The 15,278-nt window shown below is 38.1% G+C and overlaps 1 protein-coding gene across 6 annotated transcripts in view; it reads right to left on the bottom strand.

Annotated features, from left to right (window-relative positions):
• Positions 1–1,908: 1,908 nt before the first annotated feature.
• Positions 1,909–15,278, bottom strand: part of LOC106169250 (Na(+)/citrate cotransporter-like) — a 27,187-nt gene continuing 13,817 nt past the window's right edge. For 4 of the 6 annotated variants that reach the window (XM_086995002.1, XM_013548661.3, XM_086995003.1 and 1 more), the window contains 14 exons: positions 14,127–14,239; positions 8,699–8,848; positions 8,181–8,296; positions 7,662–7,837; positions 7,136–7,214; positions 6,648–6,809; positions 6,077–6,205; positions 5,684–5,767; positions 5,363–5,467; positions 4,712–4,794; positions 4,160–4,290; positions 3,747–3,908; positions 3,420–3,557; positions 1,909–3,077 (listed from right to left, as the gene is read on the bottom strand). In XM_086995002.1, coding sequence (XP_086851128.1) covers positions 2,889–3,077; positions 3,420–3,557; positions 3,747–3,908; positions 4,160–4,290; positions 4,712–4,794; positions 5,363–5,467; positions 5,684–5,767; positions 6,077–6,205; positions 6,648–6,809; positions 7,136–7,214; positions 7,662–7,837; positions 8,181–8,296; positions 8,699–8,848; positions 14,127–14,239 — 1,817 coding nt within the window. In that variant the 3' untranslated portion in view covers positions 1,909–2,888. Of the gene's footprint in view, positions 3,078–3,419; positions 3,558–3,746; positions 3,909–4,159; positions 4,291–4,711; positions 4,795–5,362; positions 5,468–5,683; positions 5,768–6,076; positions 6,206–6,647; positions 6,810–7,135; positions 7,215–7,661; positions 7,838–8,180; positions 8,297–8,698; positions 8,849–14,126; positions 14,240–14,470; positions 14,823–15,278 lie in introns of those variants that run through there. The other 2 variants (XM_086995005.1, XM_086995006.1) reach the window with 2 other exon arrangements.

Here is a 15,278-nt window from a genome sequence, read left to right as displayed (position 1 = left end):
TGGGTTAGTGTGACGCAAGAGGGTAAAAATCCTGTACAAACCAATGGGTACGTTAACCGGCCTCTGTATCGTGGCGGACTTTCTCGTACAGAACACCGCGTAGCTAGGCTTAAAATTCAATTTATCTCCCTAGGTTTTATTTTAGGGGTTTAGGTGAGCTGACAAGTGCAGTTTCGAAATTTTCCAGAGGAAAGCAGGTGCTAGGATAACAAAATGTGGAGGCAAATGATAAAACCGCAGAGGATGTTAAATTGCCATAATATTTAGGGCACTGGAATGGATAATTCCATGATATTTTGACTCGTTTTGTTCGTTACAATATCATCTGGGGAGAGGAGGGAAAAAGAGTCCTACTAAAGCTAGGGGGAGGGACATGCCCCCCCCCCCCCCTCCACGATCAGCCATCGGCAGGGGATGTAGTCAGGCAAAGCGGTGCAGATGTACCTCGTGCATAGTTATATCTAATGAACTGAATCTGGCTTCTGAAAACGCGCCTACAGACCAAAAAATTGTTGTACTAATATTGTGATAAATTTAGCAGAATGCGCACTACATAGAAACTTAGCCCTAAGCGAACTCACCTTGCCTTGTATTCTGGTGGAAAAGCACCTTTAAGTCTAAAAATGTCACGTCGTTTGATACTGTACCTCGGCAAATATGTTACTTTTTCTACTGTTTATAACTTATGCTACAGGTAATCAACATGTAAACCTATTTACTAAAGTCTATACGGGTATGAATATGAATAAAACCCATTAAAGCAAATCTTTGTCTTTCTCCTGATATTGGCACGATGGTATTAAATCCAAGGAAAATATCTGAAAGATAGAATGATTGGAACCCTTGATGAAAAAGAGCAAGACATATTGAGAACAGCAGGCCCCAACCGAGTATCATTATAACAGAGCCCAAGCAGAGGATATTGTACTTGCTTATAACAATAATGACATCAGTCTCTTTGACAATCTTTATAACCTACTTGAGGAGATATTTGATTGTTTAAGGAACAAATGGCACGGTGCTTCTGTGTATCCACGCGTCGGGAGGGCATGACGCAAATGACGATCGATGAAGAAGGGCTAGATATTTACAGAGGAAGACGGGGGGGGGGGGGGGGGGTTAGAAGGGATTTCTCAATTTAGGAGAGACATGCTCGATTACTTTTACATGTACTTGGTTGCTTTTGGGTGTGTATGCTATGGATATTTTGATGTGTGTATGTAGAATTGCTAGTGTATGTCGATTAGGTAAGAAATACAGGGGATAAGAATTTTATTATAATGATCGATTTAATTCTTATTTGCAAAATATTAATATTGGAAAATATCAACGTTACATGTCCTTTTTCCTTTTACAAGAGTAAGATATAAAACGTGTTTTGTAAAAGTTCTAGCACTTAATGGTGCAATATTCCTTAAGAAATGCGTTAAATCCCAAACGGCGTGTGACGGTTGGGCCATACACGCTCACTGTAAACCAGGGGCCGTTTGGTTTCTGGCCGATTCCACCGCTGGGCATTGCAAATTATCGAATTCGCCAATAACAGTGTCGGTGGGCGACTAGAGTGATCATGAGGGATTAGAATGGCACTGAGAGGTTAGATCTCGTGACTGCACGGTTTGGTGATCAATACAGACAACTACGTGTATGTGCAGTTGTACGCCTCAATAGCTTTATATATGGTAGAAAGTTATGATAGGTGGAGATATCTAAGTCTGGGAGACAGGCAAGGGATGACGCCATGTTCTATTGCCATCATGTTCTATCTCAATCTTTGTTGAGATTGGTGTCAAAATGTTGAAATCGATGGCGACAGAACAAAATGTCTCGAACATAATCATAATCAACTGCTGAATGTGTCATGTAAGTCCCGATGTCTTTGAACTTTACAAAATGTGACACAATTCGCCTCTTTCCCAATTTATTTCACAACTTCATGTAACAGCAAGATAAATTCTTTCGCGGTGCATTATTGCGGATCATTATGAAAAAAATGTGGTTACATATTTTATAACCAGACATAGAAATACTGATGGTGGTATGACAAGCCTGCTGGTGAATAGTCGAGTGAATGTAAACAGATACAACTGCAAAAAGCATTACGTTCAATATATCACATTGTGGACTGGTACACGTACATATATACAGTATGTAGGCCTCAGCTGGTAAATGTAATGCCTTAAGTGTTGATCAAAACATAGTGCTAGATATTTCCGCCATTCAAAGTACCCAGGGGTAAATGGTACCAAATAAAACGATTGTGCCTACGCAACCTTTGACTAATAAATTTGGTCACAATAAGTTTTGTTGGATCTGTGGCGCATGATACAAAATGCAATAAATAAATAAATCGTAAGGTTTTAAACACACATTTTTATTTAAAACCATTTATTTTTTTAATTCCTAGTACCTACGGACAACCAATTTTTTATCATTTATAACAGATAAATGCCATGAATTAATATCACCAAAAATAGTTTAATTCATTGCTAACTGTCTGAAAATTCCATCTTGACACTGTTTTGAATCTCAGGCAACCTGATGGTCAATGCTCATAATTATGGCGGAATGTGACAAACCCTACTTGAAAACCCGCAGTTTACCAAGGTTTAGGAGTTGTTCATTTACTCAGATTGCTGCAGAGGAAAGAGAGGTCAAGGGTCGGTTAGTCGGAGAAATATACCGTTTACCCCAAGGTAAATTAATCAAGTATGAAAACTCTTTCAGTTGATTGAGCATTTCCTAATTTAATGAATAATTTCTCTTAACAAATATGTTTTTGTTCGAGTGTTTGTGCGTGTGTATGTTCCGAAAATCCAGCCTGTGCGGATTCTTAACATGCTGTTGCTTCAAAAAAAGTCGCCGTTTTCCTAAATGGCGCTGAATCGTCATAAATATAATACGTCAGTGGCGTTGAATGTTTGCACTGTAGATGGCGCACCCGTCATGTTCACCACAGGTCTTTTGCCGACCCAAGACGGGACGTTGTCAAGGTTCAGTTGAACCCATCCCCACGTGTTGATACAGACCATTAATGTCACCAGGCAAACAGTGTTCATAAACAACCCATTCTTCACCTGAAGATGACAAGTACAAAATTATGTGATTGAAACAAGAACCACCTCGTAAAACAAAATCAGATTATTTCTTATTGAATGACAGGTTTATACCCCTTCTGTTAATCAAAACATTACTAGACAATTCATGTTTACCACAAAGAGTTTATATTTACTTTAAATGTCACTGAGTAATAATTTAAACAACAGTACGTGAAGCAAAAATTCTAATATCGTGTGTGACGTATTTTCCCCGCCAAGGGGAACATCAAATGATAATACCAGTTCCGTCAAAACGTGATAGTAACAGACAAAATAGTCGTTTTAATTTCTAAAAACATTGTCCGACTAATTTTTTCATACCATGTCCCAAATGCGAAGATGGCCATACGAGAATACCAAAGCGTTGGCAGGAGTAGCCACGGGTAACATAAATGCAAACGAGGCTGCTAAAATGGCGGGGAACATGACATACAAGGGATGAGTTCCCATTGTTACCGACTGAAAAAGAATTATTTTTACAATTATACTATAACAAATGAACATCAGTATGGTGCCCTATGACAATGCAATAAAACATTTTTTATATACTCAACCACCTTTAAAAAGATGTAATTTACCGCTGCAGAGAAAAAAAAACATTTTACAAGATTCCCTCGGCATATCGGGTCCATTTAAGAAAGAACTTACCAGCTCAGCTAGGATTGGCATGAGCATAGTAACGGTTGCTACGTTACTGGTGACCTCAGTTGCAAAGGACACCAAAAGGCACACCAGTAAGACGACCAGCCAATCAGGCAACGGGTTTAAAAGCTCTAGACTCTGTCCAATTGACGCTGACAGACCAGATTTCTGAAACAACGGAAGATTTTCGTGCACTTTATGATGTACATAATATATCTGTGTATAATATGCTGTCTGTGTAAAATTCTCTCACACCTGTGATACTATTCTGTAAAGAAGACCAGATTTCAATTAAGAAAAAATTAAATTATCTTACACATGTAGCCTTTTTTAGAAGAATCACACCGTACATCCAGCAAAAATAAAATACCAATTTGGACGTCATGACGCAGCGTGACGTCAAATGACGTCATTCTTACCACAGTGCCGTCAGCCAGCGCAAACCCCCCGCCAAGTAGGAGCACAATGTTCCACGGCATCTTGGCATTAAAGGTTCCCCAGTCTAGCAAAGCCACGTATCTTTTAATTCGTTTCTGGTTTGGTAATTCGCCTAAAAGACATAAAAAAGGATGTAAGACTTGACCCACGATTCTCACACTACATTTCCAATAATATGCTAATCAAGAGTTCAAGTATTTTTCTTCGCTATATGATTCATTACGATTATCTTACTTGTATAATTATATAGGTCCTCTCAAGACTGAAAGTAAATCTTGTAATATTCACAAACTGTTTATATTGCAACCATCCTTTTTGAATTTTAGTTTCAATCATCCTCTATATATTGAAGAAGAAGAATGCGCCAGATGAAACCAGCACAACTGCAAACATTTGAAACAGCTGTCTCTACCGCATTGAGATAATTGTATCCCAGTCACTCCGCCAAACCATTAAAATCTTAAATATCACATTGACGGATTTTACCAGTTACAACATACCACAAGTCTGATGGAGTTTCAGGATGAGCTCACCTGGTATTTTATGAGGAAGTGCGGCAGGCCACACAAACAGCGACAAGGTGACCAGGATGGCCGGAGTGGCGTCTGACACATATCTAAATAAGAATGCATATGTTTAACGTGACTTGGCAAGTTTCTGTGTGGTTTGATGTACAATTTGAAGGGTTTAAGAGCAGAATGTTAGACAAGTTAGTTCAATTCATGTTACCGTGTTTTTGCTTAAAGGTAGGGGGAGGCACGAGGCTCTTCATAAACGACACCCCCCTCCAAAAATAATAAATAAATAATAACTGAGATATAACTGATATAGAGGAGCTTAGCTTTTGAAATGTCAATTCTTCTCTACCCTCTACCAGGGCTCTCTAAGTTATTAAAAAATTGGACAGAATCTTCGATTCAGTCTTGTAGCGGTTAGAAAAGACCGAGTAGAACTTGTGGATGGCCCCAGTTTTAAAATACAAAGCAGAGTTCAGGGTAAAAGTAGGCAAAACCCAAAAATAACATTTACATCCTTGTACCCTACATATGAATATAATATTAAATTGACTTCCTCTTTTAATTACCGAACTAAAACTAAGCAATGTTTATTATGTGTCCCCCCCTCCCCACAGACGCTCCAGCCAATCCTAGATCCGCAAGTGGCGCCGTGACCTCCTTACATACCCGTCCAGGAATATGACTCCCCAGCCTCCGGCCTGCCCCGGGTCACGTGTCAACCACAAGAGGGCAATAGCAACAAAATGGGCACAAACCGATAACTCTGCAAACCTATGGAAAAAATAAGTAAATCATTTCTTTTATATATAGACTTTCTGGGTAAGAGTATTGTTCTTTTCATGACAACAAAAACATCCTTTTTAAATAATACTTTTTATCATTGTTTTTTAGTGATGAAAGTAACAATAAGCCAGATTTTGTTTCTCTCATTATTCATTTTCCATTTACTTCGTGAATATAGCGCCATTTGTATATAGGCTCACTCACTGTATCTTTCCTAGTTGTCTGTATTCTTCTCTGATAACATTACGAACGGCAACGGACTGTTCGTCATTTTTGCTGCAGCAATCTCTAAAATGTATGTTCACTTCTTCATTCACGTATAAAAGAACACACGCTCAATATTTATAGTGCGTGTGTGTTTGTGTGTGTGTGTGTGTGTGTGTGTCTATGCGCGCGCGCGCACTCTCTTGCTTTTTCAGAAGGCAATTAAGACGCGACAAAGAAAACAGTATTTTAAAAGGTACTAAATGGTATAGTTAAATCAACGATTTGTTATTGCTTTCCCAAAAAGGAAATCCTTTCTTGAAACTGCTTACCGGTAATGCCACAAACTATACAATCGTCATATTAAAAAGCTTATAGCCGTACACCTCTCACCTGAACCCAATGTGAAGTAGCTGTAGCCACAGCCACCCAATTGTCATATTTATCAACGCAATCGGCATTGCAAACGCCATCCAGGAGGTGAAAGTGACTCCAGACTGCTCTCCGTGCTCTCCAAACAATCTGTTGGAAACAAAAGGAACCATTTCATATACAAAGGCCATCCAATGGTATATTATTCTCTAATAAGATATCTTAAGACGCATTTACAGTCCAGTTGTAAAGTTTCAACTCTCTACTATACTCTCTAAGCATACATGTACTCTCTAAACTCTTGGACATGATACAGTACTGATATGCAATTACCTGAGTCACAGTTGCAGTGTGTGGGGCGACAAAGGGACCAGAACGGTTACGTACGGAAAGAATCTGGGATGCACATGGCACGTTAATAAATAATGGTGATGATGATGATGCAATCACAAAGTGCGCTAAGCTACACTGGGTACAACATGAGAGCAGCAACGACAGAAATGTTTCCTTAAGAAAAAAGTATTTTGGTGGGACCTGTATTTTTCAGTCAAGTAAATGGATTTAAAAAGTTGGTATAACACTTGTTCCTTACTTATCGGCTTCATATTTGAGAACAAAGTTGGCGGCTGTTCCGGTGATTGCTGACGTCCCCCCAAAGTTTGCAGAGTAACAAATGGCCAGCAAGAAAGCTTTGGAAAGGCGAGAATCCGTTTTCCCCGACACAGAAGGCCTCTCCGATATAGCGTCTTCTTCTCTAAAATGTTAAATAGCACAAATATGTTTAAAGAAGTTTTGAAATATTTTTATCGGTCAATCAGCTGCTTGCATTGATTTGGTTGTTGCTCTGTGTTTTGTTTTGGGGGACGTGGTAAATAAGGGGATCGGAGAGGGGGGTCGAAAAAGACCTTGTGACCGAAAAATGTCTGCTCTGAATCTAGGTGCTAAGCTATTTTTCAATTGGGTCACTTAAAAAGATTAAACGTCCATAAGTTCAAATAAAGGATCCCTCACTGTAAATTGGCGGCTGAAGGCCTGAGCACCATTCGTTAGCCTTCGATGCGAATAGGGCGCCCTACTCACGTCAGTGTAAAACTGCTTTCCTCGTCCCCTGCTATGCACTCCGGGGGTGATACACTGGTATCGTCTTCTACGGCAGACCCTTGAAGATGGAACTAAAGAGTTAAATACCTGCAGAGTGCATTACGAAAGAGAGCCGAGTCCGTGAAACGGAAAAAACACTGACAAATTCAGCTTCGACATTTCGGAAATATAGTTATTTTGTCTTTAGATTATGCTAAGTTGTGTTTTAATTTACATGATGCACGGAATACGACATTGCTGCTGTTAAGCGCATTCTTGACTACCGCTCGCCATTTTTAGACATTCTCCTGTACCCGTTAGAACGGTTAGCAATATGTTTATGAACGAGTGCAAATTGAGTTTGAAATTCCAAATCGTATGACAATTTTCAAAAATGCTAATATTTAGGTTGCTTCTTTGAGGATTTAAATATCATAATTTGAAAATAATCTAAAGAAAGGAAACCATGTTTAGATATTGCAAACTGACAAAAAACATAAAAAACAGCAAGTTCCAGAAGACGCACCACTTGCCATAGTAATAGATTCCGTCTCAGTATCGGTGAGGGGAGATGCTTCTGTCTTGTGATCCCGCAGTTGGTTTAGAACCGCCTGTACAATTGGCAACATCATGGCGGCCGTGGCTGTATTACTTATCCACATGGAAAGAAACCAGGTTGGTATCATAAAGCCAAGCATCAGCCTAAAACGAAGAAAAAATTGTGCAAAGATACATAAATTTGGAATCGTCTGTAGAATGCCCTCCTCCCCTTTTTAACTTGAAGTTCTTTAAACTGAAAATTGTGTCGTTTATCTACTTATTGACTGATTTATTATTGGTTCGTGGTTAATGAAAATATTCTTGGCAAATGCTTTCGCAGTTGTTCGTCCTCTTTATTTATTTGTGAATACCATTAAGTTGAACTAAGCAGACGGAGACATCTTTCTGCTATGTCTGGTTTCCCCACCAAACTCCCCACCTAACTCCCACCAGCACAAAACCTTAGAAAGAAAGCCCAGATACTGTACAGTGTAGCAATAGTTACCATCTTGGCTTTGTTCCTACTAAGAGCAGAATACCAAGAGCAAACCGCTTGTGGAGGTTCCATCTTTCAATAGCTACGGCAACTGCCATACCTCCCATAAACAACATAGAGACATCCTGGAAAAGGGCAGTATAGTCTTTTATTTTATTTTATTTTATTTTATTTTATTTTATTTATTTTTTTTTTTTTTTTTTTTTTGAAAATTTATCACATTAGAAAAGTCATACTGTATAACGACTGCGTGTATATGCCTTTGTCAGTGCAGAAATAGCAGTAATGCAATATCATAAATGTATTTTATCAAAAGGTGCTCTTTTCATAAGAGTTGTTTGGATATAAGAAAAAAAATAGTCATGTGATGCGGTTTTCCTATTTTTTGAATATGTACATGCTTATAAAAACGATTCTAGAGGGAATTCGCCTTCCAAACTATTCTAGAAACATGAAAGTCTTCTTTTACTTTTATTTTACATTTAAGTTTTAATACTGCAGGAAAGAATGCAGTCATATAGTCTAACCTTGATATAATTCTGCACAACTTCACTTGACTTCATGACCCCAAGAGCGGGAAAGAGACACATGGGGAATAACGCCGTCACCGCTAGGGGGAGCGCTTCCGTCAACCACAGCACCACCATAATGATCATGACATACCCACAGCGCGACTCCTGAAAGGCAAGGGAATCATCTTTATCATGACGTACCTACTGCACAAGGTGTGTTCGTCACTATCATATAAACATTGACCTTCCCAGATGAGGTCAACTTTTGACGTCGGAATGTTGATTAATTATCTCCCCCAGAGGTTTGAGGTGACCCCAACACAAGGTGACCCCCCTAGAGGTTACCCCAACACAAGATCTCCAAACTGCTTTGTTACATGATCACAAATGACTAAGATAATTGAAAAAGAGGCTAATACTGCGATTAATAACAATTAGTTAATTCCCCTTCACGTTATTTTTTTCTCTTTCCCATGATTAGTAGTAAGAGCAATATTTATTTATTTCGCCCCCACCCATAGCAACAACACCTTGGCAACGAAGCCGAAGCTTATTACGATATTGAAACCCTCATCCAGATACCGAAAATAGTTTTTTCTTGCATCTAATTATTCAATAATGCAGCTATCTTTGTGCTGACTTTAAACAATGAAATGAACAAGATTTTTTCATGATAATATCAGAGTTGACCAGGAGTGTGTCGGCTACAATCCCGTGCCGTCATTTTAGTTAAAATATTTTTGTTATGGAGTTATGAGCCCCCAATTACAGATTTTCATTAAACAAAGGGATTTTTTGCTTTGTCAACGATAAAATCTTAACTAAGACTTTTAAGAAAAACCGCTGAAAGGGTTTTGGAAAACTAAATGGTGTCATTAAACCGGCGTTAACGTTGAAACGGTGACCGTGGGTGCTCAGGTAAAAGAGAAATTTGAGAAGTCCGATTTTTCAGTTTTTACCCAAAAATCGCAATAATGACGTCACCGTAAGGTTACATATGCGTAATTGTTAATTAGTATAGTTACTGAATACTGAAGATTTATTTATTACTCAAAAGGATATATTTAAGGCATTAAATAAGGAGTTTGGGGCGAAGGGTGACAGTAGCCTTAAGACACTTGTTCCATGTGTAGAATTAGAAAAAAGCTTTAAAAAGTGCACAATATGTTTGTAATGTAAAAAAAATCATACTCAACGAAGGATAAATGCATTCATATGAATTATAGACAGCAAAAAAACACAAACAGTATTGTTTTTAGTTTTATTACACGCGGATAGAACTTTAAGAAGATGCACTGGTAGGTGTGACAATAGAAATATACGTTTTATTAATACACGTGAATTAATGTTTTACGTTTCGACATTTTTTGTATTTTTCAAGCAATTGAACTTTTAAACTACAAATTTTCGAGAAAATGATGATAACAATGTCCTCTTAATTAAATAACACACTCCACATTCGGTTTAGAGTGACACATGTATGTACGGGTATGTACTAGTACAACATGAAAATAAAAATCCCCACCTTCAGATTCTAAAACATACATGCACAACCTGAAATCACGTCTTTTGCATTCTAAAATTCTATAAAATGGCTACTAGAAGTACCAATTATTCGGAAATGTTTAGTGTAGCCAAAATGAAACTTCATTATCGTTTAACGGTGCGGAGAGGAAGAGGTACCATCCAAGGTATACTAACATGTTGCATATCGATAAAAAGCTTATCTCAACAACGTTTCACTTCATCACATCTTTACTTCATCACAAAATGTGTTACACAATAGTCGCTCCCCTCTCCACATTCTTAAATCAATTATGACATGTTTTGTAAAATGAAATGTACATCAAAGGTTCCATGTATCGAAAGCCAATGCCAAGCACTATATTCAAGTTAATCGTGGTGCTGTTTACAATTGTAAGTTTGTAAATTTGCGTTAAAAACGATAAACCATAGACCTACATAATAAAAATTATCTATTTATTGTTACCTATTGAAAGATAAAAACTGCTCAACGTTAACATAAAGTAGAACACTCAATGACAATTAACAAATACTACATTCATTCTTCTCGTGACTGGAAAAAACATTTAATTTTATCGTTCAGCTTATTTATTTGTTTGTAAGTATAAACACAGCCACCAAAACACTATAAAACATTATAAACAAGTTCCGTTTTCGGTTCCATACACATATTCACAGTATTCCCGTCCTGTGTAAAGTATGATGCAGTATAGAGCCTAGGAAAGTATGGTTCATTGTCGTCTTTGATCAGCATGCATATACGCAGCATTTTAGCACATCAATCACTGCAGAAGTTTACGGATGTAACATATTCACAGTATTTCTGTCCTGCCCAATCGGTATACTATAAAATGAAGTAGCATGTGCGTACAACCGTCGACTTGTCACTGTGCATTCATGTGTTATCGTGTTTACATGGCATGATCATTTAATAACAATTAAAAGACTACCGGCAATTTTAAAGAACTATATTTGATAAAGGAAACCATGCCACTTACTCTCCTCACACTTAGAGAAAAATAACATAGTACTAAAATACAGCTTTAATTGGAAAACCTGTCTGATTGGTTAACTTTTCTGGAAATTGTATAGTTTTTTGTCAGAATAAAAGTTTTCACATATCGACAACGAAGTTAAGGTAAGTGAGCTTGATCGCTTTGTCATATAATTACCAGTCATTGCATCTGCCACAACCAAATAGCCTGGCATAGCCTTTCCTGACAATGTTCAGTCTCAAGCCATAAATCAGGGGATTGACGACGCTATTTAAGACAATCAGAAAGTTCCCAATCACTGAAATCAGATATGTTAAATAATATGTCTCGTTTTCACATCCTGCAAAACAGTTTACAATATTCAAACACATGTGTGTAATGCCCGGTGCCCAAAACAGTAACATGACCACTGCCAAAATGGCAACAGTTTTCCTGGCCTTCAAATTCGAGCGTTCACCATTGTTTTCATTGTTACTTCCAAGATTAGGCGGCCCGCGACGCACATACTTAAACATTCTCCAGTACATATACACTACTGCCAGTGTGGTGATTACATATGATATCAGGAACACACAAGCTTCGATGAGATTTAACAAATCGAAATCTCCAGTAACACGTGGCACTATAGTCATCAAACTGATGAAAATAATTGAAGCAATCCAAGTAGTTGAAATATATATTTTAGCATGCGTCTTTGAGGTTGATTTGACGCAATAAAATGGTGCTTTTGTAGACACATATTGGCAGACGACGAGTCCAAACGTTGCCCAAATCGTGCAAACCAACGATGAATAAGAAATACCATTCAAAATATACCAGATGGACGTGACTTCCATTGTTCTACAAGTCGGACGTTCGACGAGCAGCATGATTCCTAATAGAAAATAGAAGACCATTGACACAAAATCCGATGCTGCAACGTTTATAAGCATAAGGTGGAATGCTGTACGCGGCTTCGGCATTCGTGACAATGCCAGAAGTGACACCATATTTCCAACCACTCCACAGACCGACAAAACTGTAAGAAACATACGGCAAGCGACACATTCGATAAAAGCACAGAATGGTAATTGTGTTTCGATTCTGCTGCACTTGTCAGCTGATGTATTTGTTCCATTCAGAAGGTATATTAACGTGTTTATGTCCAAGTCAGAGATATCAGCTATATTTGTTCCATTCAGAAGGTATATAAACGCGTTTATGTCCATCTTTAGTCCTTTAGTCAGTCAACAAAGATGATTACCATAAGGGTTGAAAATCATGTCAAAAATGTCGCAGTTTCATATAAATATTCCCTTCGGGTGTTGTCTGCCATGGAAATCATCTTTCCAGACTAGAAACGGACAAACTTCGGCTTTCATCCTGCCAGCTGTAGCCGCGAGCAGTTCATAAATACACCTCTCGCATATTTCATCGATTTGGGTAAATTTAATCATTTATTGATCAAACGTTTTTTCAGTGGGAAATTGCAATAACACACTTTTAGTTACATTTAGGATAATTACATGTATAGTACAAACTTATGAAACTGTCATTTCAATTATCTATTGCATCCGTAGTAATTATTAGTATTACCGTATCTGCAATTTTCTTTCAGTTCTAATTTTTTCACAGCGTGCAATACAGGTGCCCACTCACAACTGTATCTGTATATCGCATTGTTCTGACTTGTAGCAACTTGTAGCAAGGACTAACATTGGATGTAATATTTTTTTTAGTTTGCACCGAGAACTGTGCCTTTTGATGACTTGTTCAACCGGCACGTGCCCCCATCAGACTGATGACTAAGCCATACCCTCTACTACCAGATTCAGGGTGGCAGATTACATAGGGAAAATGGGAAAAGCCAGAGATATCAGATATAGTAAAATGACCGTCTATTTATTTATCTGCAAATATCCTGTGAAAAGACAATATGATGCCCTGGTAAAGGGTAACTAAGCCACGCCTCCATTGCTAAGGGTCGTTACCATGAGGGGGAGGAGCAAAAGTAATTAGTAATAAATCAAAGCAAAAGAGAAAAGTTCGTGCTAAAAGCATATTTCATGAGGAAAGGAAGAAAATTTTGAAAGAGAATATGCGCGGCGGGTGGGGAAAACAAGTTCATTCTTCGATAGATATAAAAAGATTAATCTTTTTTTTTTTTTTAATCAACACGTGGTTTCAAGTATATTTCCCTATCAAAGACTGGGTTCCAATGCCTAGATCGATCCATCTGGATATGTCTAACTCCCTGGGGAGTCTCCCTAAATTGCTATCAACTAAACTGTCTGTCACGCTTACCGAATCAGCTAGGGAGTAAAGATAATTACCCCTAATAGCTTTACTAGGCGTGACAGATATTTAAGCAGGGAGATCCAATTATCTGTGAGAATGGTCCCTAAGCAACTGATCGTTACAAAAATTACAGTAATTGTTGTGGGGAATGTGGACTGCAGATGAATGTCAGGAAGGGATTTTTTACGAAATTGTTTGTTTGAAAATTATCGTCTCTTTAAGTGAATAACCCATTGGAATATGTGGCCATTTAACCTATAAGACGATAAAATCGAAAGGATATAGTTTAAGATAATTCCCTGGTACTCTTCTGTAGTGCTTTCACCCAGCTCTTTGGTGTCGTTTGAATCACTTGAATAGCTGTCTTGATTATAGAGAAAATCTCCAAACCTAAAACAGTATTTTCCCCATAATTGGCGCTACTTCCGTTGGACACTGTACTTAATATTTGTATTTAATGGGCCTTTGGGAAGTATGTTTTATTTTTTAAAATATATATATAAGAACAGGGCATTATTTTATCCGTTTTACTACTACTCCCCTTAATGTAACTAATGGTGATAAGCGTAATTGAAAGGTAAGAATTCCTCCATAAGTCCCAAGCTTAAACACTCACATAACCGATCCATTAGCATGCAGTTACTTACTGGAGATTGTAACACAAGAGGGAGCGGCAGTGCTAATATCGGTGTTCCCAAGATGAGACCAAGTCTCCACCAGCCATGGATCTGCTTACACATTGCAATCTGGTTCGTGGAATCTGCACAAAAGACAAAAATAACTTTAAGATAAAACGTGCAAATGAACATCATTTTAAAATTTCATTTAACTGTCAGTTTGTTTTAAAAAATAATAACACTAGAATGGTGAAGACCTCGAACAAGAACAGCGGTCATAAAAGTACCTACTTGATGATTTGTGAGAAAAAAGTACCGAAGTCATAATTCGTCAATTTTGCAATCAATAAGTGGAGAGAAGTATCAAAACTCACGTTCGAAAACCGCCACCAAATATTTTGACAACCTTTGATATTCACTCTTTGCCTGGTCCACCTCACAAATATCTCCACTAAACCGCCATGTGTCTTAATAAGGGGTATGAAATGTTTGTGTTCACATCCATGCCATAGACCGTTCAAAAGATTGGATGCCAGACAGTTACCTATGCCCCATGCCTCTATACAAACACAGTGTCCTTTCTACGGTGCGTGCAGCGAGACTACAAAACAGACTTGAGGTACCCTAGCAGCGTAACCAGCCTTGTGCTGTAGAAGAGAATTTCCGCTTTGCCGGGCACTACGTTGAAAATATGTGGTTATACACACCAGAATATACATCTTATCTTAAAGCCCGCTTTTCCGCCATGATCTTTGGACAACAAGTGATATCACAAACTAAATATGACCCTCTGTCTTTATCTATATGCACATGGGAGTACATACAGTGCAATGTTTGCAACTAGCCTCTTACTTGAATGTTACGAAACCGTGTATTTCGTGTCAATTTAATTTTTCTTTCATATACATGTAGCACATGAGGCCTTTATTTCAACCTAGAAAACACAAGGCAACGATGTTTGGTGTTTCCTAGTTTAAACAATAGGACCAAAGGACCCACTGCCAACACACACAGACAAAGTGTAAAGATGAAGTAATTTCATAATCAAGAAGATACATATGTTTCGTCTTAACGTGGTTGCTTTTTTTTCACAAGCAGAAAGCTGGCGCGTGGCGGTGTTGGAAATAGCTTTCAGAACAATCAGTGTCACTTTCCCCTACAATGTTATCAGGTACGTAATGG

This window comes from Lingula anatina, chromosome 9 (genome assembly GCF_051362555.1).
Source record: "Lingula anatina isolate TDL-2025a chromosome 9, LinAna3.0, whole genome shotgun sequence".
NCBI classification, from domain to species: Eukaryota; Metazoa; Brachiopoda; class Lingulata; order Lingulida; family Lingulidae; genus Lingula; species Lingula anatina.
The sequence above is the reverse complement of the archived record's forward strand: the minus strand, read 5'-3'. Positions and strand labels throughout refer to the sequence as shown.